Genomic DNA, 24,218 nt, shown 5'->3' with positions numbered 1-24,218 from the left:
ACATAAACCGAAAATCTTATTCAAATTTTATAGAATAGTTTGAAACATAAGTAATTTAAAATGTCATGCTGTGTCGCTTTAATTGGTGGAATTTTTGATGCATTACAATCCAAAGTTTCACAAATTCATCTCCACTTCTACTGTGCTTTTTCCACTCTCCATCGCTGTACGGGTTTCACAGGAGCAGGAGTCTGCTCTGCACATGGACCAGAGCAATGTCTCCAAAGGCAAGTCTGACTGCAGACAGACTGTGCTGCTAATTCTGACTTGACTCTCCGCTAATTTCCGAATTGTCCTTCCTTAGGAAAAATATACAGCTGTGTGTGACATGGCTGCTGCCTACCTGTCCACACTCATGCTTCACTCTCCATTCCTTGCTTTCCTTGTTCATCAGTTATTAATTATTATGTGAAATTTCTAATACATACCGTTTGGTTTTAATAATTCCAAAATTACTCCCATCCTGTGTCTACTTTCAAAGCTCAGTGTGACCATCATGTTTTCTGTTAAGTCGTCACTAAAAGTTCCCTGAGAAGGCAACAACTTTTTATCTACGTCAGTAGGATTGCAGAGCTGGGATAAGCACGCACTTACCTCTGTTACTTTACTTAGAATGTCAGATACTTGAAAGAAGGGACATATTTTATTCATTTCTTTTTTTCCATAGTATAATTTAGAGCTAAATAAGAGTTCTGTGATTGACAGTGTGAACAAATAGTTGAATGAGGTTAACAGACACGTTAATGCAGTGAAGCAAGGAAGGCTGTGGAGAGAAGGAGGTTGCAGGAATGAGAGCCAGCACCGGGGAAGACAGATGAGAGAAAGAAGACATTGTCATGTAGCCAGAACCAGTCTCTAGGACCAGAGACTCTAACTCATCAGGACTTTATCCATTAAAGTTGCTCTTATTTGTTATACCTTTTAATACGCCTACAGATACTGCCAATAACAGAGGGCCATCATGCATCGCAAATCTCCAGGTACCAGTGATGATGTGGAAGCTCACTGAGGTATAAATCAGAGGACAGTTCACCACGGTTGTTACTCCCATGAACCACTGCTAAAGTTAGAAGTCGTGCCCCCAGAAAGATCATTCAGATGGACCCACTCGTGAGGCTTCTGGAAAGTACACATGTGTTTTCTCATCCCCTTAGATAAATCAAGTAGATCTGGGTCAGTGTAGAGGAAGTATTTACAGTCCTTTGGCTCTAGTCAGTGAAATCCCTTGTGCCTCATTAATGAAGCATTCTTTTGTCTTACATTCCCTGGGAAATTTATCTCTATCTAACAGAAAAAAATTCAGTCTTCTGTTAGTTTGTCCTTTGGGAGACAACCTATAGCTCCATGTAACGCTTTCTCCCATTAGAATGCTTCTTCCCAGAAGGCGGTCATCTCTATTGTGCTGTGTCTCCAGCATGCAGGGTAATGTCTAATGATCACTCTGAGATGCATTTCCTTCTCCAAAGACCTAAAGAACACAGCTGAACATCATTTACCAAGATGCTGGGGTTTTTATGAAGCACTTCTGATCACTTACATCCTCACCTGTCTGACTAGTGTAGTTTTACCATGTCTTTAATTTCAATTAATTGACAATAGACCCTGAGTAAATGGAATGCCATCCCTGTAGGGAAGGTATTTGGAGATAGGATGATAGGATATTCTCAGTGTGTGTCTACACACCTAGAGATCGTAATAGATAAAAGCCTAAATATTACAATGTACATAAGATGATTCATAGATAACACTCAAATTGCATTTAATAATATCATACAATATAATAACACATAAGATAGTTTAATAACAATTCACCTACCATAGCAATATATTTATAGAGTTATAATATTATTTATGAGGATAATTTTCTAATTCAAAGCAGTGATACCTGTGACATGCTGGTGTTATCTGAAAGGAAATCTGCTCATTTGTTTGCTTTCTATTCTGTGAGTGGAAAGTCCAAAGAGGAATAGAGATACCAGGAGGGGAAGGAGAAGGTGGAGGTAGAAAGGGTCCATTGATCACAATGATCTACACATGGCCCCTTTCTAGGTAGGTAGACTACAGAAAAGAGGTTGAAGGGAGGCAACAATCGGGGTAAGGCATGGAGAAACATTTTAAAATAAATTTTCAAGGTTTCATGAGGGAGGAAACATGGAAGAGGGAAGAAATGTCCAGCTGAAATCAGGGGCCTCAAGTAGAAAGAAAATGTTTTGAAAATGATGATGAAACATATGTATAAATGTGCTTAACACAATGGATGGATGGATGGATTATGATAATATCTGTAAGAGCCCCCAATAAATTATATTTTAAAGAAGACAGTGCAAAGAGGTTTTCAGGTGTATTGCAGAAGTATCCACTCTAGTTGAAGACGTCAGGAGAGAAGAGGGCGAATGTTTCTGAGGAGGAGTCATTTAAGGCAATAGATAGAAGAAGTGTCCCAGGGAAGAGGCTCCTCTGGCCCGATTGGTATCTGCTTCAGGGAGCTTTTTGTTCTTTACAGGTGAACTCCACCATTCTCTCTTCTGGTTTGGCCTATTAGCATCAATGAAAGTCAGACCTACCTGATCAGTCCATGGCATGACGAATACATGTTGTTGGGCCCCAACCCAGAGCCTGAACAAAAGTCTAATATTAAAGGATACTGAGGATTTCTACATGAATACCCAGTGCATTGCATCCTGTGTTACTTTCTATTCTGCAATTTGTTTTTCTATTTTGTATGATTTTATGCATTGATAATTATTACGGTGCTTTTAAATGTAACGGAACTTTGCCACAAACTTTTCCACCACTCACATATAGCACTCACGTATTGCTGATGGGGGGATAGGGTCCAATTATTGTGAAGAATGATCGTTGATTCCTCCAAATGCTAACGCTAGGTGCAGCAAGTGACCAGCAATTCATCTGCCAGGTCCTACATCACAAGAATTAAAAAGAGGCTTTAAACAAACACTGGTATATGAATGCTGACAGAAACAGTATTCATAAGTACTAACTGGTAGAAATAATCCAAATGTCCATCATCAGAAGAGCACCATGTGCCATTTATATACAATAGATGATTGTTCAGTCACCGAGAAACCATGGAGCAGGATTACATGATACGGAATGGGTGATTCTTGGAAACTTACACATAGTGAGGTAGAAAGCGCATCCAACTCACTGCTGTGGAGTCAGTTCTGACTCAGAGTGATCCTGTAGGTTACAGCAGAACTCCACAGAATGTCTCCAGGATGGAATCTTTATAAAACAAACTGCCAAAACTCTCTCTCATCAAGGAGCTGGTGACAAGAGACCTAAAAGTGCTAGAATTTAGGTTAGCAACTGTGTTCATTTGGTTTTGTGTCAAAGTGCTTGGATCAGGATTCTTAGTAGTATAGCAATTGGTGTTTCCCCCTGATGTGACCTAACACCTACAGCTCCATGATGGAATTTACTGTGAATGGTAAAGCAGATGTAAGAGGATTAGGGAGGAGAGGGCCTCATCACCAAGGCCATAGCTCTGCTGCAATTGACAAGAAGTTTCCTGAGGGGTGTGACCTACTCTTAAGTAAGCAGACTTTGTAGGTGGTCTTACCACTTCCTCCTTGCTGGATCTGGATCCTACATCTGTCTCATTGACCCTGGTGTTTTGACCTTGAGCCAGCAGCCTGCCATGTTGCCTCACATTCTGGGAGTTATCTTTGACCTGCCCTAATAACTGCCAACCTTAGACTTTTTTATTCTGCAGGCAGAAGCCTGACCTGCTCACCTTGCATTTTTCTACCTCTATCTGCACCACCCTGTGGTATTTCTGCTTCCTGGGTGGACTCCTTGCTTCCTGGTTTGCTTACCTTAGCAGTTACTAGGACATGTTATGCCTCCCATTAAAATCTGACCCATAGATTTGAGTCAGATTTTACATCCTCTCTCCTACATAGTGTGAGCCATTCCCTGGATATATATTTCTCTATATATTTATATGCAGATATAGATATATAGATAGAGGTATAGTTAGATAGGAAGAGAAATATGTATCAAAGGAATTTCTCACAGAGTTTTAGAAGCTATAGAATGATATAGATAGATCGATAGATAAAAGTAAAATGGATGATTGGTATAGATAAGAGAACTTTCACAAGTTAAAGGGAATTTAAGTGATTTAATAATAATATTATCAATTATAATAATAACAAAGGAAAAATGTAATCCTAAAAAATAACCTCAGTTTGAAAATAGAGAATCAAGAAGTCATCAAGCTAACCAGGAATGAGGGTTGAGGGGATGTTTAATAAAATATTTGAAGTAAATTCTTCTTTATTGGTAATTATCTGCAGTGAATATAGTTGGATTAAATATTTTAATCAGGAAACAGTGCTGTAATGGATGAAGAATATCACACAGCTACTTTAGAAGGGGCACACTTTAGGCACAGGTGCTTAAATAGATTAAAGTGGGGGGGCCGGGGTTGACACTCCATTGAACAATTAAGCAGTAATGCAGAGTGAACAGGAGTGGCAGTGTAATATAGGACAATAATTTTAAGTCCAAATGTATTATGAACCAGAGAAAGGCATTATATGCACCACTTTTTGATGACAAATGGAACCGTTTTCAAAGGGTATAAAGAAAAAAAAGACCAGCATAATATTAACTATTGGATCTAAGAGACATTGGGCACCCCACTTAAAAATAGCACAGGACACATTCTACTTTATTGCACCTGTGTTTGGTATAGACTATTTTCAGACGCAGGTATAGGTATATGTCAGTAAGTTTTAAAAGACCGAAGCTGAATGAAGCATAATCTAACCATAAGAGAATGAAGCTACCAGTCAATCAGAAACAGAAAAAGGAAAGTTAAATAGATTTATGGAAACTTTAATACTGTTTAAATTTCAAATCTATTGGATTATCAAAGATCAAAAGGATACTGAGAATCAAGAATATAGTCTACTGATAAAATCATTCATTTATTGAGCCGAGAGTGTACATCATTTTAGTAGCCTGTGTGACACGTTGGGAGGGATACCTGATGGACTTTGCTGCATTATGATGACTTAATTGCAGAAACTCTAGTGAGATTGAGCTGGGAGTCGGCCTCCTCACTTTATTCCCTGACTAGTTTTGTTGAAAGAACGCGTAACAGATAGATGATGGATGTTTAAACAGCCATTGGCAGACATTTTCCCACATAAACTGCCTGTTACTTCAAATAAACAACTGGCAGTGTTGATTGCCACAAAACAATATAAATTACTATGCAGAAATTAAGATTATGGAGAACACTTTGCTGCCACCATCTTCTCTTCATTTGAGATAGATGGCGACATGAACACACGATACTTTTGGAATAATGTCACAGGCCAATAATTAGGAGTAATGTATAATGTGTTACTTCATGAGCCAACATCATCCAAGGATGGATGGTTAATAAAAAATCCATTATAAGTGAAAATGTCCAGTTGATTTTAATGAAAGAGTATAAAGAAAGTATTGATGAAACTACCTTTTGTAATGTGTGGCTGTTATATCAGGGAAGCATGTTCAGTTACCAGGAATAATACTAAAATATTTCTCTCCTTTACACAAACATACCTTCCAAAATAGTAGTGAAATACAGGTGCTAGTTGAAAGATCTGTGGTCTTGGAGTGGACCATGAATATTTATAGGTTTGACACAGATATGTATATAAGTGAATGTACCATTGTTACAACTATATCTATAAATGTGGAATATACTTTTAAAACTTCCTACCAGCCAGCCCTCCTCTTATCTCTCACCTTTAGCTTCTGGGACCATGCCAACAGGTAAGAATGGTACATGTCCCAATCACCCCTTTTCTGTTCTGCATTTCCCCTCCTTCAACTCAGTAAGTGAATCCAGGTGGTTACTATCATGGACACACCAAGCTCAGAATCCCTTTAACTTTCACTCCAAGAAGGGGGGTTCTCTGGTGGACAAAGACTTTCCTACTTTGATGAAACATCTAGGGACATGAAAGGAGTAAATTTATGAAAAGCTCTTAGACATAAAGAAACATCTTGAGGAAAGGAGACTCTGAGCCTGGGGGCTCCAGAACCATTGTCTTGGAAGCACTTAGGTCAACTGGCAAAGTAGAATTATCAAAGACAATGTTCTGTGTTCTGATTTGGTGCTTAGCATTGGGGGGTTCAGTGCTCAGATGCAGCATATTATGTGTAAATATTTGTTTTTGCCTCCAGAGAAAAGAAAAGTGATGAAAACGGAAAAGCACGTGGAAACAGACCAGGGGACTCAGGGACCATGGACACAATAGTCTCTATTGTCTTGAGAGCAGGATGGCTTCCTGATAACAATGCCAACACCTCTGAAAATAACCACAATAGAAGGTCCTTTAAATCGGGGAGACGAATGTGGAACAGAACTCAAATTATATGGCTTGTTCTTTGGATAAAGATTGGTGATACCACCAAGATTATAACCATTATTGACCTTCTACAACTGGAATTAAACTCGCCCCATATGAGAAAAACAAACAATTTAAGATCCTAAAGTAAGAAGGGCTTGAAATTAGGAGGAATGGAAATGGGAACACGCAGTGGAAATGGCATAAGTGACGGCAGGCACATTAAGAGATTAGAAATGGATGAGTGGAAATAAACTGTGTCAATGTTTTAATGTAAACCAAGGATTCACTCTGTAAGACTTGACCTAATCACAAGGAGAAATTTTCTTCATATTTAAATGGTTCATTTTATATTACATAATTTTCCACAGTATTATTGAGTATCTAAGAATATGTGGCAGAGTTGGACTGTGCTCGGCAAGGTGAGCCGTTCGAAACCACCAGCTGCTCCATGGGAGAAAGTGGGACTTTTTCCTCCTGAACAGAGTTCCAGTTTCAGGAATCTGCAGGGCAATTTCATCCTGTGCTTTAGAGGTGCTGAGCTGGCATTGAATACAGGTCTGAGAATTTGTTTTCTTGGTTTTAGCAAATGCTCACTTCATGCTTCACAAATCATTCTTTGTAAACACATCAACATGAAAAAAAAACCTAATTTATAAATTATCAAAGGTTCATGAGGGAGGGAAGGTAGAAAAGGTAGGGCGCTGAGGAAGATGAGCTGATACCAAGGACTCAAGTAGAAAGAAAATGTTTTGAAAAATATGATGGTAACATATGCACAAATGTGCTTGACACAATGGATGGATATACGGATTGTGATAAGAGTTGTATGAGTCCCAATATAATGATTTTTAAAAAGAAAAAAGAAATCATGAACTAGCTATATGAGACATGAGAAAATATTAAGGAAGTTTGAATAGATACAATCAACTTATTCACTCATGTTATCAGATAGTTTGGCAGTGTCCTGATTAAAGTGCTAGACTGCTAACCAAAAGGGGGAGATTCAAATCCACTACCTGCTTCCTGGTTGACAAATGTGACAGTCTCCTCTGTAAAATTTACAGGTTCGAACATGCTATGAGGCAGTTATTCATCACTGTCTATTTATGGTGAGGTGGACTCCATCCATGACAGGTGGTTTTGAATTGAGTCTACATTTTTCACTGGAGGAATATTGTTGGTATTCAGCATCCCTGTAAGATCAACTCACTACCCATGCTATCAAGTGAGTCTGATTCATTGGACTAAACTGTCTGATAGTGTTTTAAAAGCTGTAAATCTTTATGGGATCATATTGTCACATCTTTCTCCTTCTGAGTGTGCATAGGCTTGAAAAAACAGCCGTTCAGTTAGTAGTCTAAACTTAACTCCACAGAGATACTTACTGTGTGCAGAGAAAATATAGGATGCTGTATTTTCCAGGATCATGAAAACCAAGAGTTTCTCATGTAATTATTTGAGATGCTCTCCAGATTGCTGGGTGAAACTCAAGGGCAAAAGTGAGGCAGATGCTTTGGCGCAGCTGATTCTGTGGACAGCACAACTGGAGCCCACCGGGTTCTTAGGAAACAATAAAGGCCAATTTCCAGTAGTATCATTGATGCCAAGAAATGATATGCACTTCTTTGCTGAACAAATTGAGGTTTCGAAAGGTCTTGAAACTAATGGTTATTAACTAACAATTAGAATAGAAATTCCTCCTATCTGGATGTCAGAAGATTAATCATGTACATGAAGTCAATAATGTCAGTCTTCTCGGTTGTACCATTTTCTGATGATAGGAGAGGTATCAGCGTGCTTAGCTGGTCTGCTTTTCAGTGCGGTTTGGAAGTCATTCCCCATAATTGAATATACCACCAGTGATTTTCATAATTGAATAAGAACAAGTTTACAAACCTTATGCTCAAAATGTTCAACAAGACGTCAGGGTAAATAAAATAACCCAGGTAGTTCGACAGCTTCATGCCAGCTATGATCACATGAAAAAAAGCTTTCTAAAATAGGTATTGTAGAATTTCTGTCTCAGGAATTTATGGTTCAGGATAATAAGGAGCACTGCTCCTTTGTGATAATTGTACACTATCACTCTATGGCTAGTAATGTTACATCTATTTCCTAATGAAGCTGCAGTAACCCTAAACAATTGCCTGTTGAAGCAAAGATTTGTTTTAAAGAAATACATTTTTAACAAAATACTCAGGAAGTAATTTCATATTATGTCTTAAAAATTAAGGAGATTGAATTATGAACATAAGCACAATTACAACTGAGGTAAGCATAATAGAGATTTTTATTACTCTGTATTTTCACAAATAGTTGTCTAAACTTAAGGACAGAGTTTCTGTTATACAGGATGTTTCTCAGCTAAAGAGTTTCCTTAGGGCTTGCTTTATGTCTTTGTTTCTCAGACTGTAGATAAAAGGATTCAGCATGGGTGTGGCTACAGTGTACATCACTGAGGCGATTGCACTGGCCCTGGAGTTTTCAATAGCAGTAGGACTGAGATAAACCCCAAAACTTGTACCATAGAACAAGGAAACCATGGAGAGGTGAGACCCACAGGTGGAAAATGCTTTATATTTGCCCTTAGCTGATGAAATTCGCAAAATGGAGGACACAATCTTCGTGTAAGAGAAAAGGATCCCAGTGAGTGGAACAGCACCAAAAAGTCCAATTGCTAAATATATGACGAAGTCATTGAGGAATGTGTCAGAACAAGCAAGTTGGATTACTTGATTAAGTTCACAGAAAAAATGGGAGATTTCCAATTCTGTACAAAAAGACAATCTCAAAACCATTAAACTTTGTAATAGAGCATCCAAAAGAGTCAGTAACCACGTGGCCAGAAGCAGGACGCCACAGAATCTTGGGTTCATGATGACTGTGTAGTGCAGAGGGTGACAGATGGCCACAAAGCAGTCATAGGCCATCATGGTCAATAGGAAGTTGTCTAAGCCCACAAAAAGCATGAAAAAAAACATCTGGGTGATGCAGTCTTCATATGTAATTACTTTAGTCTGCATCTGGATATTCATCAGCATCTTTGGGATGGTGGTGGAGGTGAAACAGATGTCAGCAAAGGAGAGGTTGGAGAGGAAGAAGTACATGGGTGTGTGGAGGTGGGAGTCTGTGGTGATGGCCAGGATGATGAGCAGGTTCCCAGTGAAGGTGACCAGGTACATGGAGAGGAACAGTCCAAAGAGGAGGGGCTGGAGATCTGCCTCCGCAGAAAACCCCAGAAGGATGAATTCTGTAATATGAGTTAGGTTTTCTGGCTCCATGTAGCTGGCAAAACTACTGGGAAATAGAAAAGAGCATTGGCCAATATGCCATAAGCTGTTAACAACAGTTTTACGGATATACTGTCATTTCTATTTGAAACTATTAATCAGTTAATCCCTATTCATTTCTGTTTATCTCTTGTTCTTGAATCTCATGTGCTCTGTGTTCTCTTTGATGCTAAACTGTCTTGTTGTCCTTTCTTCTAATGCCATCTTTCCCCCTAAAACATTATATTTCTCTACAAATTCCTTAAGTCTTTGATATTCATTCAACAAATGTGTTGAGCAATTGCTGTATACCAAGTGTTCTTGAGAGTTGTGGGAACCTCAGTGGAAAATAAAAATTCTTACCCTTGTTTGATGAGAAAAGCATAAGGTACAAATTTTGACCTCATTCCTGACTTTGGTAGGAAGAGTGATGGTAGTTGAAAGACACATGGAAACAATTGGTCCAATGGACCAATGGAGCATGCAAACAGCAATCATTTCTGGAACAGAGCTCTCCTCCATGTTCCAGTAATCAACCATGTAAATTGAAGAAGGCAACACTTGCCCAGGAACATACATCAAAGGGTAAAGAAGGAAGGAGGAATGGAAACAGGAAACACAAAGAGACAGAAGGATAAGCTATGGCACATCAAGGAATTGCAATGGATGAGTTACATAAGAATGTGTATGATTTGTTGAATGTTGTTCTAATCTGTAAACCACTTAATTCACGGTAGCAAGTAAACAAGTTATGGAGTAAAAATAAATGCATCTTTGTGTCTCACTTCTGACAAAGAAGCCTTGTGCAGGAAATCTGAAGGCAGTTAGGATGTTAGGCAGGAGAAGGACCTTTAGGCAGAGATAGGGTCTGTGCTCCCCCTGACACAGGAGCATTCTTGACCCCCTCTGACAAGGTGGATGGTATAACTGATGTGCAAAAGGAAATCTGTGTTCAAGTTGTAGTCAAAAGTGATGGGAATATGAGATCAGATTGTTGGAAGGTTAAAGACTACTGATTAAGATCAACTGTTGAAACAAGAAAGTTAAATAGAAATTTAAAAATTAGTCCTATGCAAATACCTTGAATACAACAAGCTGTGAATTACAGCCCGAGTCCACTACCTGCCTCAGACCACAATAATCAGTTTAAACTTGAATATTCTTCATTGCTTAAACCCAAATTCTTATGCCAGTTTTATACAATAGTTTGAAAAATATGTAATTTAAAATGTCATGCTGTGTCGTATTCTTTCAGCAGATTTTTTGAGGCATTATAATCCAAATCCTCACAGATTCATCTCCCACTTCTACTGTGCTTTCTCCACTCTTCATCTCTCTGTGGGTTTCCCAGGAGCAGGAGTCTGCTCTGCACATGGACAGAGCAATGTCTCCAAAGGCGAGTCTGACTGCAGACAGACTGTGCTGTTAATTCTGCCTTGATGCTCCGCTAATTTCAGAGTTGTCCTTCCTTAGACAAAATATACAGCTGTGTGTTACATGGCTGCTGCCTACCTGTCCACACCCGTGCTTCACTTTCCATTCCTTGTTTACATTGTCAACAGTTATTAATTATTATGTGCAATTTCAGATACACACAGTTAGGTTTTAATAATCCTAATGTTACTGCCCTCATGTTTCCTCCTTCAAAGGTCAGTGTGACCATCATCTTTTTTGTGAAACCTTCACTGAAAGTACTCAGAGAAAGCAACAACATTATCATGCATTTCAGTAGGATTTCAGAGCTGGGATAAGCACACACTTAATGTCTGTTACTTTACGTAGAGTGCAAAATACTGAACAGAAGGGGAAATGTCTACTCATTTCTTTGGGTCCAGACTATAACTTCATGCTACCTAAGAGTCCTGTGAGTTTCAGTGTGAACAAATAGTTGAATGAGGTTAACAGACACGTTAATGCAGTGAAGCAAGGAAGGCTGTTGAGAGAAGGAGGTGGCAAGAATGAGAGCCAGCACTGGGGAAGACACATCAGAGAAAGAAGACATTGTCATGTAGCCAGAATCAGTCTCTAGAACCAGGTACTCTAACTTATCAGGATTTTATCCATTAAACTTGCTCTTATTTGTTATACCTGTTGATCCTCCTACAGACACTACCAATAAGAGAGGAACATCACGCATCACCAATATCCAGGCACCTGTGATGATGTACCTCATCCAGAGAAGACTTCGCCAGTGCTATTTCTCCCATGTACCACTGCTAAATTTAGAGGTCGTGCCCCAGGAAGAACCTGGAGATGGACTCACTTGGGTGGCTTCTAGAATGTACAACTTTGTTTTCTCATCACCTTTGACGAATTGAACAGATCTGAGTCAGCTTAGGGAAAGTATTCAAATCCTTAGGCTCTAGTGGATGATATCCCTTGTGCCTCATTAATGAAGTATTCCTTTGTCTTCCATTCCCATGAAAATTTATTTCTCTGGAGCTAAGAGAACAAAATTCAGTCTTCTGCCAGTTTGTCCTTTGGGAGGCAACATGGAACTCCGTGTACAGCTTTTTCCCACTGGATGGCTTCTTCCCAGAAGGCGGTCATCTCTATTGTGCTGTGTCTCTAGCATGCAGGGTAATGAATACTGATCACTCTGAGATGCATTTCCTTCTCCAAAGACCTAAAGCACACAGCAGGACATCAGTTACCAAGATGCCAGGGTTTTATGAGGCACTTCTGATCACATAGAGCCGCACCACATCACTCGTGTTATTTTACCATGTCTTTTATTTCAATTAATTGACAATAGACCTTGAGTAAATGGAATGTCATCCCTGTATGGAGGGCGTTGAGAGATTAGATGATAGGATAATCTCAGTGTGTGTCTACACATCTACAGATCATAATAGATAAAAAGCCTATATATTATAATGTGTATAAATATTATAATGTTCAAATTTTATTTCATTATATCATACAATATAATAATACATAATATAGCTTAATAAAATTTTGCATGCCATATCAATATATTCAAAGGGTCATATTATTGCTTTTGAGAATAATTTGCTGATTCAAGTCAATGATACCTGTGACATGCTATGTGTTATCTGAAAGGGAATATGTTTATTTGCTTGCTTTCTATTCTGTGAATGGAAAGTTCTAAGAGGAATAAAGAAACTGAATCTGTTGACCTTGAATTTTTCTACCTTTTCCTCCACCCACCTGTGGTCATCCTGCTTCCTGTGTGGGCTCCTTGCTTCCTGGTTTGCCTACATTAGCCTTTACTAGGACATGTTGTGTCCCCCGTTAAAATATGACCCATAGATTTGAGTCAGATTGTACTTCCTCCCTCCTACAATATTGTGAGTCATTCCCTTGATATACATTTTGCTATCTATCTATATGGAGATATAGATATATAGATATAGATGGATGTATAGATAGGAAGAGAAATATGTATCAAAGGAATTTCTCACACAGGTTTAGAAGTGAAAGAATGATAGATAGATAGATAGATAGATAGAGATATCAAGATATCATGGGTCTTGGTTGGACTGAGGATACATTCTAGCACACCAGCTGAGTGCTTCACCTCAGTGTCACCAGGGTTCTAATAGCCATGGTGGGGTCAGGGAGGGGGAACACAAGAGTTCATACCACATTTATATAAAATATGACAATTGCCAATAATTATCAATGCTTCTTTTTTATTATAAATAAATTATTTTATTGGGGGCTCTCACAGGAGTCACATCATACAAAAACCCATACATCAGTTGTTACAAACACATTTGTACATATGTTGCCTTCATAATTTTAAAAATATTTTCTTTCTGTTTGAACCCTTGGTATCAGCTCCCCGCCCCACCTTCATGGATCCCTGATGAACTATGAATTACTATTATTTTCATATCTTACACCACCGCTGTATCCATATATCCACATTATTGTTGTTCATCCCCTGGAGAGTGGCGTGGATTTGCATCATTGTAGTCAGTTCGCTGTTTTTCCCTTCCGCCCCACCTTCCTGTTATCCTCATGTATTGCTACTACATTGCTGCTCCTGAAGGGTTTGTCTCTCTTGGATTCCATGTGCTGAGATCTCTTCTGTACCAGTGTACATGCTCTGGTCGATCCAGATTTTTTAGGTACAACTGGGGTCATGAAAATGGGGAGGAGGGAGCATTAAAGAACTGGAGGAATGTTGCATGTTCCATCGATTTTGTGCTCCACCCTGGCTCTCTCATTCTTTCCTTGAGACCATTCTGTGACGGAAGGTCAAATTATTTATAGATGGCTTTATGTCTCCACTCTAACCCACATCATTTTCATCTATATAGTTGTTTTCTTTGGATCTTCTGAGAGCTAGTACATTATCCATTTGATACCTTGTGATCACACAGGCTGGTGTGCTTTTTCCACATGGACTTTGTTGCTTCCCTGCTAGATGGGCACTTGTTTAGCTTCATGCCTTTAAGACCCCAGACCATACATATTCAAATAGCTGGGCACCATCAGCTTACTTCGCCACACTTTGTTATGCACCCATTTTGACTTCAGCGATCTTGTTGGGAAGGTGAGCATCACAAAATGCTAGGCTATTATAAAAAAAATGTTCTTGTATCAATGATTCTTAATTGCATGTTTGATCCATTTCAGACTGAAGGCATTGGCAGAATTTTTCAATTTGTTCTTCAGTAACTCTCATGATTGGTTTATAAATTGGAACATTAGTTGTATTGTTCAATTTCCTGGAAGAGGGATAGGTAGAATCCTATCACAGATAGCACTGCGCTTCAAGATAGATCTTGAAATAGCCTTTCTCACAACGAATGAAACACCTTTCCTCTTGCTTGTGTCTTTCCTGGCATATGAAAGTATTAGTATTTTCTAACTCAAAATGGCCCACTAATGTCTGGAATCTCAATCTTTGTGTGTCCATTTCACTTTTAGTGACTTTCAATTTTCCTAGATTCCTTCTTCATACATTCCAAATTCTGATTATTAGGTGATTTTTGTAGTCATTTTTTTTCTCATTTTGAGTCATGCCCCATCAGCAAATGAAAATCTGGAAGGCTCTACTCTGCAGCGTTGACATCGTCCCTGGCAATGTAGATGACTCTACTTGGAGAAGGCAGCTCTTCCTCTGTCACTTTCTGAGTGCCCTCTGACCTGAGGGGCTCATCTTCTGACACTCTGTCTGACAAAGCTCTCCTTCTGTTCCTTAGGCCTTCAGTGTCTGACCGTGTCCTGATGCTGTGCGTAAGGGGTTTAGTGGTCAGTTCCTCTGAAGTGGACAGCTGCTTCCTTCCTTGTGTTCTATTCTCAGTTTGGAAGCTCCCCTGAGAGAAGCCTGTTCAGTGTGGGTGACCCTGCTAGTGTCTGAACTATCAGTGACTTATCTTCCAGCATCACAGCAACACACAACTCCCACAGTGTGCCCAACAAGTGGGAGAGTTCCATTTTAGAGATATTATTAACCTTCAATTGGTAAATTATAAATCATCCCCGTGGCATATGTGATAATTATATTGATAAGATATTAATTTAGCTAATGTAGTAGAATTTGAAACACTCTTTAGTAAAACAAAGTATAAAAGTACAGGACATAGATGTTTGACCTATACATATCAAAAATTCAAGTGATTGGACATTATTATTTTTACAAAAACTAGGGTTGGATGAGGTCAATTAATAATGCTCATTCAAGAAGACCCATGCCCGCTAGAGTAAGCTATGTCATTAAAGAGTAAAGAGAGTTTGAATTTGTATATGGCATCCCTGAACTTCCATTCATCCATTTTTTCTCACTCGAGGGCACTCTGTCCTTCCATCCAAGAGTCCTTCGGTTTCTTAAATCTATAACAAGCAAATTTAAACCAAACAGTTTGCTTAGTGGGGCTTCAAAATCAGAGCCTTCCATTGTGAGCTGTGAAGGATGCTGTGCTTTTGCATCTCAAAAGGACAGAGTCTACAGTCCTGCTATACCAAAGGCTGGATACAAACTAGATCAAATTTGAGATTAAAAACATAGTACTGACCATTTTTCCTCCTTGGGTGGGGGGATTCCATATAAGCAATGTTAAACCCTTTCCCAATGGCAGATTTCCCACCTAGGTTCCTAACAGATGTATGTAGGACTACCTTCTCTAACACAGATCCACCCAAGATTCTTTACTTAAATTTCTCTTTTTTCACTTAAATTTCTATTGAGGTTCACTGAGCACCCTGGTAGGAGTGTCTGTTGATCTGGGGTGATCACAGAACAATGTCATATGACAGGAGATGACTTGACTTCTCTTCTCTCCTCCACATAGAAACTGGCCGCAGCTGAGGGAGGCCTCTGTCAAAGTGGTTAGTAAGATGGACAAGTTCGTGGGTGATAGATGGGTCGTGAGCATTAGGCAGTATGGATTTGACTATTACCTGATCTGAGAACAGAAGTTTTCCTTCATCTTGGTCTCTATCCTTACAGTAGGGGCTCATGCAATATTTTTTTGTCAGTGATTGGCTAGCTTTATTTAGCATAGTGGTTTCCCAGTTCATACATATCATCAGGGGTTTCATGGTTTCATCACTGTTTTGAGGGATGCACAGAAGATGCCCCCTTTTAAAGTCATTATATTGGGGCTCAAACAACTCTTATCACAATCCATACATACATCAATTGTGTAAAGCACACTTATACATTCATTGCCCTCATCATTCTCAAAACTAGCTTTCCACTTGGGCCCCTGGACTCAGCTCCTCATTTTCCTTTGCCACCCCCTCACTCCCTGCTCACCCCTCCCTCATTAACCCTTGATAATTTATAAATTATTATTTTATTATATCTTAAACTGCCTGGCGTCTCCCTTCACCCACTTTTCTGTTGCCCATCCCCCAGGGAGGAGGTCATATGTAGATCCTTGTGATTGGCTCCCCCTTTCTACACCCCCCTCTTCCCGCCAAGTATCGCCACTCTCACCTTTGGTCCTTAGGGGTTCATCTCTCCTGAATTCCTGGTGTTTCCAGTTCCCATCTGCACCGCTGTGCATCCTCTGGTCCAATCAGGTTTGCAAGGTAGAATTGGGATCATGATAGTGGGAGCGAGGACGCATTTAAGAACTGGAGGAAGGTTGTGAGTCTCATTATTGCTACACTGAACCGTGAACGACTCATCTCCTCTCCATGACCCCTCTGCAAGGGATGTCAAGTTTTCTACAGATGGGCATTGGGTCCCCATCACATGCTCCCCTCATTCATGTTAATATGATCTTCTTCTTCTTCCCCAGCCTTTGGTGCTTGATACCTGGTCCTTTTTACCACCCCCCCATGATCACACATGCTTGTGTACTGCTTCTAGACCAGAAGGCCGCTTCTGCACTATCAAGCCTTTAAGACCCCAGATGCTATATCTCTCGATAGCTGGACACCATCAGCCTTCTTCACCACACTTACTTATGCACACATTTGTCTTCAGCGTTTATATGGGGAAGGTGATCACACAATGATGACTTTTGTTCTTTGGTGTCTGCTACCTGGTCCCTTGAACACTTCATGATCCAGAGTTTCTTTATCAGTTCTTCCACTGATGGGCATTTGAGCTGTTTCCAGCTTATATTATGATGAATTGAGCTGTGATAAACTTGGAGAGCACATGTCTGTTTGAGTTGTGTCTGCTATTTTGTGTTGTATCTACTCAGCAAAGGTATTGCTGGGCTGTCTGGTATTTCTATTTCCAGTTATTTGGGGCAGTGCCATATACGTTTTCACAATGGTTGCACACGATGATGAGCCCCCCATCAGTGTACAAGGGCTCCAATTTCTCCATACTCACTCCAGCAGTTTTTGTTTTCTGGTTTGCTTATTTGAAGTAAGCTATTGATGTAGGTGTATGGTAGCTGTGTTCTAGGTTCCCTGATGTAGGCACGTGAGTACTTCAAGTGTTTCCACAGTTGTCGAATCATTTCCATTGATATTTCACTAATTCCTAGAGCCTGTTTTGCACTAACGCATTCAGTGCAAGCTAGAATTATTCCTTTATTGCTACAAGTTCTGGATCATAATTGGAGAGCACTGGGTTTTTTTGAACCAGTAAACCCAAAATTCCAGTAGTGTTATTGAGGCCAAGAAAGGATACGCATAACTTTACTGGACAAATTTAGGTTCAGAAAGGTCAGGGTATTAATGTTTTTTTTAAATTCATTTTATTGGTGGCTTGTATGACTCTTTGAACAATCCATACCAACATCCATTTTATCAAGCACATTTGTTTCCATCATCATCCTTAAAACATTTGCTTTCTACTTGAGCCTTTGGCATCAACTCCTCATTTTCCCATGAAACTAACTTAGCTAACAATTAGAATAGAAATTCCTCCTATCTGGATGTCAGAAGATTAATCATGTACATGACACCAATAATTTCAGTTTTCTTGGTTGTACGATTTTCAGATGATAGGAGAGGTATTAACATGCTTAGCTGGTCTGGTTTACAGTGTGGTTTGGAAGCAATCTCCAATACTTGAATATACCACCAGTGCTCTTCAAAATTTAATAAGAATAAGTTTACAAACATTATGTTAAACATTTTTAACAGACTACACTGTAAATAAAATAACCCATGAAGGTTGAAACTTTCATGCCAGATGTGATCACAAGAAAAAGTTTGCTAAAATAGGTATCATGGAATTTCTGTCTCAGTTATTTATGATTCAGGATAATAATGAGAACTGGCCTTTTGTGATAATGGTATGCTGTTATCTGTGGTTAATAATGAAAAGTCAATTTTCTAATGAAACCTGCAGTCACCCGGAAAAAAATTGCCTGTTGAAGGAAAGATTTGTTTAAAGTAAACACATTTTAAACAAAATACACAGGAATTAATTTCATATTATGTCTTATATTTCTCATATTATATCTTAAAAATTTAAGATATTACATTATTTATATAAGCACATTTAGGACTGATGAAAGTATAATACAGATATTTACTATTTAAAATTTTGTTGTTCACAAGTAGTACTCTAAACTTAAGGATGTGTTTCTGTTATATAGGATGTTTCTCAGCTGAAAAGTTTCCTTAGGGCTTGCTTTATGTCTTTATTTCTCAGACTGTAGATAAAAGGATTCAGCATGGGTGTGGCTACAGTGTACATCACTGAGGCTATTGCAGTGGCCCTGGAGTTTTCAATAGTAGCAGAACTGAGATAAACCCCAAGACCTGTACCATAGAACAAGGAAACCACAGAGAGGTGAGACCCACAGGTGGAAAAGGCTTTATATTTTCCCCCAGCTGACGAAATTTTCAAAATGGAGGAAACAATCTTCATGTAAGAGAAAAGGATCCCACTGAATGGAATAACAACCAGAAGGCCAGTTGCTAAATACAGAACTAAGTCATTGAGGAAGGTGTCAGAACAAGCAAGATGGATGACCTGATTAAGTTCACAGAAAAAATGGGAGATTTCTAATTCTGTACAAAAAGACAATCGCAAAACCATTAAAGCATGTACTAAAGAGTCTAGAAGAGTCAATAACCAGGAGGCCAGAAGCAGGAGACCACAGAACCGTAGGTTCATGGTGACCATGTAGTGCAATGGGTGACAGATGGCCACAAACCGGTCGTAGGCCATCACTGTCAATAGGAAGTTTTCTAATCCCACAAAAAGCATGAAAAAAACCATCTGAATGATGCAGTCTTCATAAGTAATAACGTTGTTCTGCATCTGGATATTCATCAACATCTTTGGGACAGTGGTGGAGGTGAAACAGATGTCAGAAAAGGACAAGTTGGAGAGGAAGAAGTACATGGGTGTGTGGAGGTGGGAGTCTGTGGTGATGGCCAGGATGATGAGCAGGTTCCCAGTGAAGGTGACCAGGTACATGGAGAGGAACAGTCCAAAGAGGAGGGGCTGCAGCTCTGCCTCTTCAGAAAGCCCCAGAAGGATGAATTCTGGGACAAGAGTGTGGTTTCCTGGTTCCATGTTGCCAATGAAACTACTGGGAAAGAGACAAGAGCATTGCAAACTATGTAATAACCTGTTAACAACAGTTTGAGGTATACATTGTAAATTACATTTTAAACAGTTAATTAATTAGTACCTATTCATGTCTATATATCTCATGTTCTTCAATCTGAAGTGCTCAATATTGTCTTTGATGTTATATGATTTTCTGTCAAGGCTTCTAATACCATCGTTTCCCTAAAGAGTTATATTTCTCTACCAATTCATTAACACTTTGTTTATTCAACAAATAAGTTTGACCAATTATTAAATGCCAAGAGTTCTTGAAAGTTCTGGGAACCTCAGTGAAAAAATAAACACTCTTACCCTTATTTGATGTGAACAACATAAGATGCAAATAATAGTCTCTTCCCTTACAGAAGTAGGAAGAGTGATGGCAGGTAAAAGACACATGAAAATCATTGGTCCAATGGACTCATGGAGCATGCCAACAGCAGTCATGGCTGGAACAGAACTCTCCTCCATGTGCCAATAATCAACTCTGTAAGGTCAAGAGGGCAGCATTTTCCCAGGAACAAATTTCAGAGTGTTATGGAGGAAGGAGGAAAGGAAACAGGAAACACAAAGAGGCAGTGAGATAAGCTACCTTACATAGGGGAAATACAGTGGACGTGTTAAATCAGAACGTGTGTGATTTCTTGAATGACGGTCAGGTTGGCAAACCACTTAATTCAGGGTAGCAAGTAAACAAGTTATGGAGTAAAAAGAAATGCATCTTTGTGTCTCACTTCTGACAAAGAGGCCTTGTGCAGGAAATCTGAAGGCTGTTAGGGTGTTAGGCAGGAGGAGGACCTTTAGGCAGAGATAGGGGCTGTGCTCCCCCTGACACAGGAGCATTCCTGACCCCCTCTGACAAGGTGGATGGTATAACTGATGTGCAAAATGAAATCTGGGTTCAAGTTGTAGTTATAAATAACGGGAATATGAGATAAGATTGTTGTGAGGTTGAAGACTCCCTGGTAAAGGTAAACAGCTGAAACAGTAAAGTTAGTAAAAATTTTAAAATTAGTCATATGCAAATACCTTGAAGACAACAAGCTGTAAATTTCAGCCAGAGTCCACTACCTGCCTCAGACAAGAAAAATGAGTTTTAACTTGCAAATTCTTCATCACATAAACCCAAATTCTTATTCAAATTTTATAGAAGAGTTTGAAAAATAAGTAATTTAAAATGTCATGCTGTGTAGTATTAATTGCTGGATTTTTTGATGCATTATAATCCAAATTTTCACATTTATCTGCCACTTCTACTGTGATTTTTCCACTCTTCATCTCTCTACGGGCTTCACAGGAGCAGGAGTCTGCTCTGCACATGGACAGACCAATGTCCCCAAAGGCAAATCTGAGTGCAGACAGACTGTGCTGCTAATTCTGCCTTGACTCTCTGCTACTTTCAGAGTTGTCCTTCCTTAGGAAAATTATACAGCTGTGTGTTACATGGCTGCTGTCTACCTGTCCACACTCATGCTTCACTTTCCATTCCTTGCTTTCATTGTTCATCAGTTATTAATTAGTATGTGCAATTTTCAATGCGCACCTTATGGTTTTAATAATCCCAACATTACTCCCCTCCTGTCTCCTCCTTCAAAGGTCATTGTGACCACCATCTCGCTGTGAAACCTTCACTAAAAGTCCCCAGGAAGGGCAACAACAATATGACCCATTTCAGTAGGACTGTAGTGCCGGGATAAGCACGCACTTACCATCGGTACCTTACATAGAATGTAAGATACTTGGAAAAAGGGAAAATGTCTACTCATTTTTTTTTATTTCCTCAGTATAATTTAGAGCTGATTAAAACTTTTGAGGGTTACTATATAAACAAAGTTGAATGAGGTTAACAGACACGTTAATGCAGTGAAACAAGGAAGGCTGTTGAGAGAAGGAGGTTGCAGGAATGAGAGCCAGCACCAGGGAAGACATATCAGAGAAAGAAGACATTCTCATGTAACCAGAATCATTCTCTAGAACCAGTCTGTAACTTGTCAGGACTTTATCCATTAAACTTGCTTTTATTTGTCATTTCTGTTGATTCACCTACAGATACTTCCAATAAGAGAGGGCCATCACACATCACCAATCTCCAGGCACCTGTGATGATGTGGAAGCGCATCCAGGTATAATCAAAGGAGAGTTCACCACGGCTGTTTCTCCCATGAACCACTGCTAATTTTAGAGATTTGCCCCCAGGAAGAGCATTCAGATGGACCCACTCGTGAGGCTTCTGGAAGGTACAGCTATGTTTTCTCATCCCCTCTGATGTATCCAGTAGATCTGGGTCAGTGTAGAGCAAGTATTTAGAGTCCTTTGGCTCTAGTGGATGAAATCCCTTGTGCCTCGTTAATGAAGTATTCTTTTGCCTTGCATTCCCTGGGAAATTTATTTCTCTGGAGCTAAGAGAACAAAATTCAGTCTTCTGCCAGTTTGTCCTTTGGGAGACAACTTGTAGCTCCATGTAACGCTTTATCCCATTGGACTGCTTCTTCCCAGAAGAGGGTCATCTCTATTGTGCTGTGTCTCCAGCATGCAGGGGAATGTCTAATGATCACTCTGAGATGTATTTCCTTCTCCAAAGATCTAAAGATCACCACTGGACATCATTTACTAAGATGGCAGAGAGTTATGAGGCACTTCTGAACACATAGAGTCCCAGCACATCACTACTGTATTTTTACAATGTCTTTTATGTCAAGTAATTGACAATAGAGCCTGAGTAAATGGAATGCCACCCCTGTAGGGAGTATATTTGGAGACAGGATGATAGGATATTCTCAGTGAGTGTCTCCACACTATAGGTCATAACAGATAAAAAGCCTAAATGTTACAATGTCCATAAGATGGTTCATAGATAATACTCAAATTTTATTTCATAGTATATAATATAATAATACATAAGATAGTTTAATAACAATTCACATAGCATATCAATATATTCAAAGGGTTACATTATTATTTATGAGAATGATGTGCTAATTCAAATCAATGACACCTGTGATATTCTAGTTTCATCTGAAAGGGAATCTGTTCGTTTGGTTGCTTTCTGTTCTGTGAAAGGAAAGTCCAAATAGGAATACAGATACCAAGAAGGGAAGGGGGAGGTGCGGGGAGGAAGGGCCAACCGATCACAATAGTCTACATATAAGCCCTTCCTGGGGGGGGGGGGGCGGGATGGATAACATAAAAGTGGTTTAAGGGACACAGTGAAGTAAGACATTGGGGAAAATTTTTAAATAAATTATCAAGGTTGTATGAGGGAGGAAGATTGGGGGAGGGGAGAAATGAGCAGCTGATATCAAGGTCTCAAGCAGAAAGAATATGTTTTGAAAATGATGATGGCATACATATGTACAAATGCACTTAACACAATGGATAGATGTATGGATTATGATAATAGCTGTAAGAGACCCCAATAAATTATATTATAAAAAAGAATAAGTACAAAGGAGTTTGCAGGAGTATTGCAGAAGGATCTGCTCTAGTTGAAGACGTTAGGAGAGAAGAGGGGAAATCTTTCTGAGGAGGAGCCTTTTAAGGCAATAGATGGAGGACAGGGAGTAGAAGTGTCCCAGGGAAGAGGCTCCTCTGGCCTGATTGGTATCGGCTTCAGGGAGCTTTTTGTGAACTCCACCATTCACTCTTCTGGTTTGGCCTATTAGCATCATCATACCTACCTGATCCGTCCATGGGATGATGAATACATGTTGTTGGGTCCCACCACAGAACCTGAACAAAAGTCTAATATTAAAGGATACTCAGGATTTCTACATGAATAGCCAGTGCATTGTATCCTGTGTTACTTTCTATTCTGCAATGCGTTTTTCTGTTTTGTATGATTTTATGCATTGGTAATTATTAGGGTGATTTAAAAAGTATGTGGAATATTTGAATGAATACTTAATGGAACTTTACCACAAACTTTTCCACCGCTCACATAGATCCCTGACGTATTGCTGGTGGGGGAAAGGGTGCAAGTATTGTGAAGAACAGATCATTGGTTCCTCCAAATGCTAACCCTAGGTTTAGCAAGTGATCAGCAATTCATTTATTAATTCATCACAAGAATTAAAAAGAGGCAGTTAAACAAACACTGGTATGTGAATGCTGACAGCAGCAGTGTTCACAAGTACTAACTGGTAGAGATAATCCAAATGTCCACCAACAGAAGAACACCATGTGGCGTTTATATATAATAGATTATTTTTCCATCATTGAAAAAGCATGAAGCAGGATTACTTGATACAGAATGGGTGATTCTTGGAAAATTACATCTAGAGAGGAAGAAAGCGCATCCAAATCACTCCTGTGGAGTCAGTTCTGACTCAGAGTGATGCTGTAGGTTATAGGAGAACTCCACGGAGGTTCCGCAGGCTGGAATCTTTATAAAACAAACCACGAAATCTTGGTCTCATCAAGGAGCTGCTGACTTGAGACCTCAAACGACTGAAATTTAGGTTAGCACCTGTGTTAATTTGGTTTTGTGTCAACGTGGTTGGGCCAAGAATCTTAGTAGTATAGCAATTGGTGTTTCCCCCTGATATGACCCAACATAAAAAAAAACAAAAAAAACTCCATGATGGAATTTACTGTGAGCAGTAAACAGATGTAAGAAGATCG

General features: G+C 39.4%; 2 protein-coding genes across 2 annotated transcripts; both read right to left on the bottom strand.

The window, feature by feature from the left end:
• Nucleotides 1-8,737: 8,737 nt before the first annotated feature.
• On the bottom strand, nucleotides 8,738-9,658 carry LOC142450917 (olfactory receptor 7A5-like). Its single transcript, XM_075552888.1, has one exon. It carries the CDS (start codon nucleotides 9,656-9,658, stop codon nucleotides 8,738-8,740), a length of 921 nt encoding a protein of 306 aa, XP_075409003.1.
• An 8,983-nt stretch (nucleotides 9,659-18,641) lies between these two features.
• On the bottom strand, nucleotides 18,642-19,562 carry LOC142450819 (olfactory receptor 7A10-like). The gene has a single exon (XM_075552794.1). It carries the CDS (start codon nucleotides 19,560-19,562, stop codon nucleotides 18,642-18,644), a length of 921 nt encoding a protein of 306 aa, XP_075408909.1.
• Nucleotides 19,563-24,218: the final 4,656 nt, after the last annotated feature.

This window comes from Tenrec ecaudatus, chromosome 1, assembly GCF_050624435.1.
Source record: "Tenrec ecaudatus isolate mTenEca1 chromosome 1, mTenEca1.hap1, whole genome shotgun sequence".
Lineage (NCBI taxonomy): Eukaryota > Metazoa > Chordata > Mammalia > Afrosoricida > Tenrecidae > Tenrec > Tenrec ecaudatus.
Note: the sequence above shows the minus strand (reverse complement) of the source record. Positions and strands in the feature narration are given on the sequence as shown.

Bases quoted from the DNA above. Each gene is read 5' to 3' on its own strand.
- LOC142450917 (XM_075552888.1), bottom strand. From the start codon at position 9,658: ATGGAGCCAGAAAACCTAACTCATATTACAGAATTCATCCTTCTGGGG.
- LOC142450819 (XM_075552794.1), bottom strand. From the start codon at position 19,562: ATGGAACCAGGAAACCACACTCTTGTCCCAGAATTCATCCTTCTGGGG.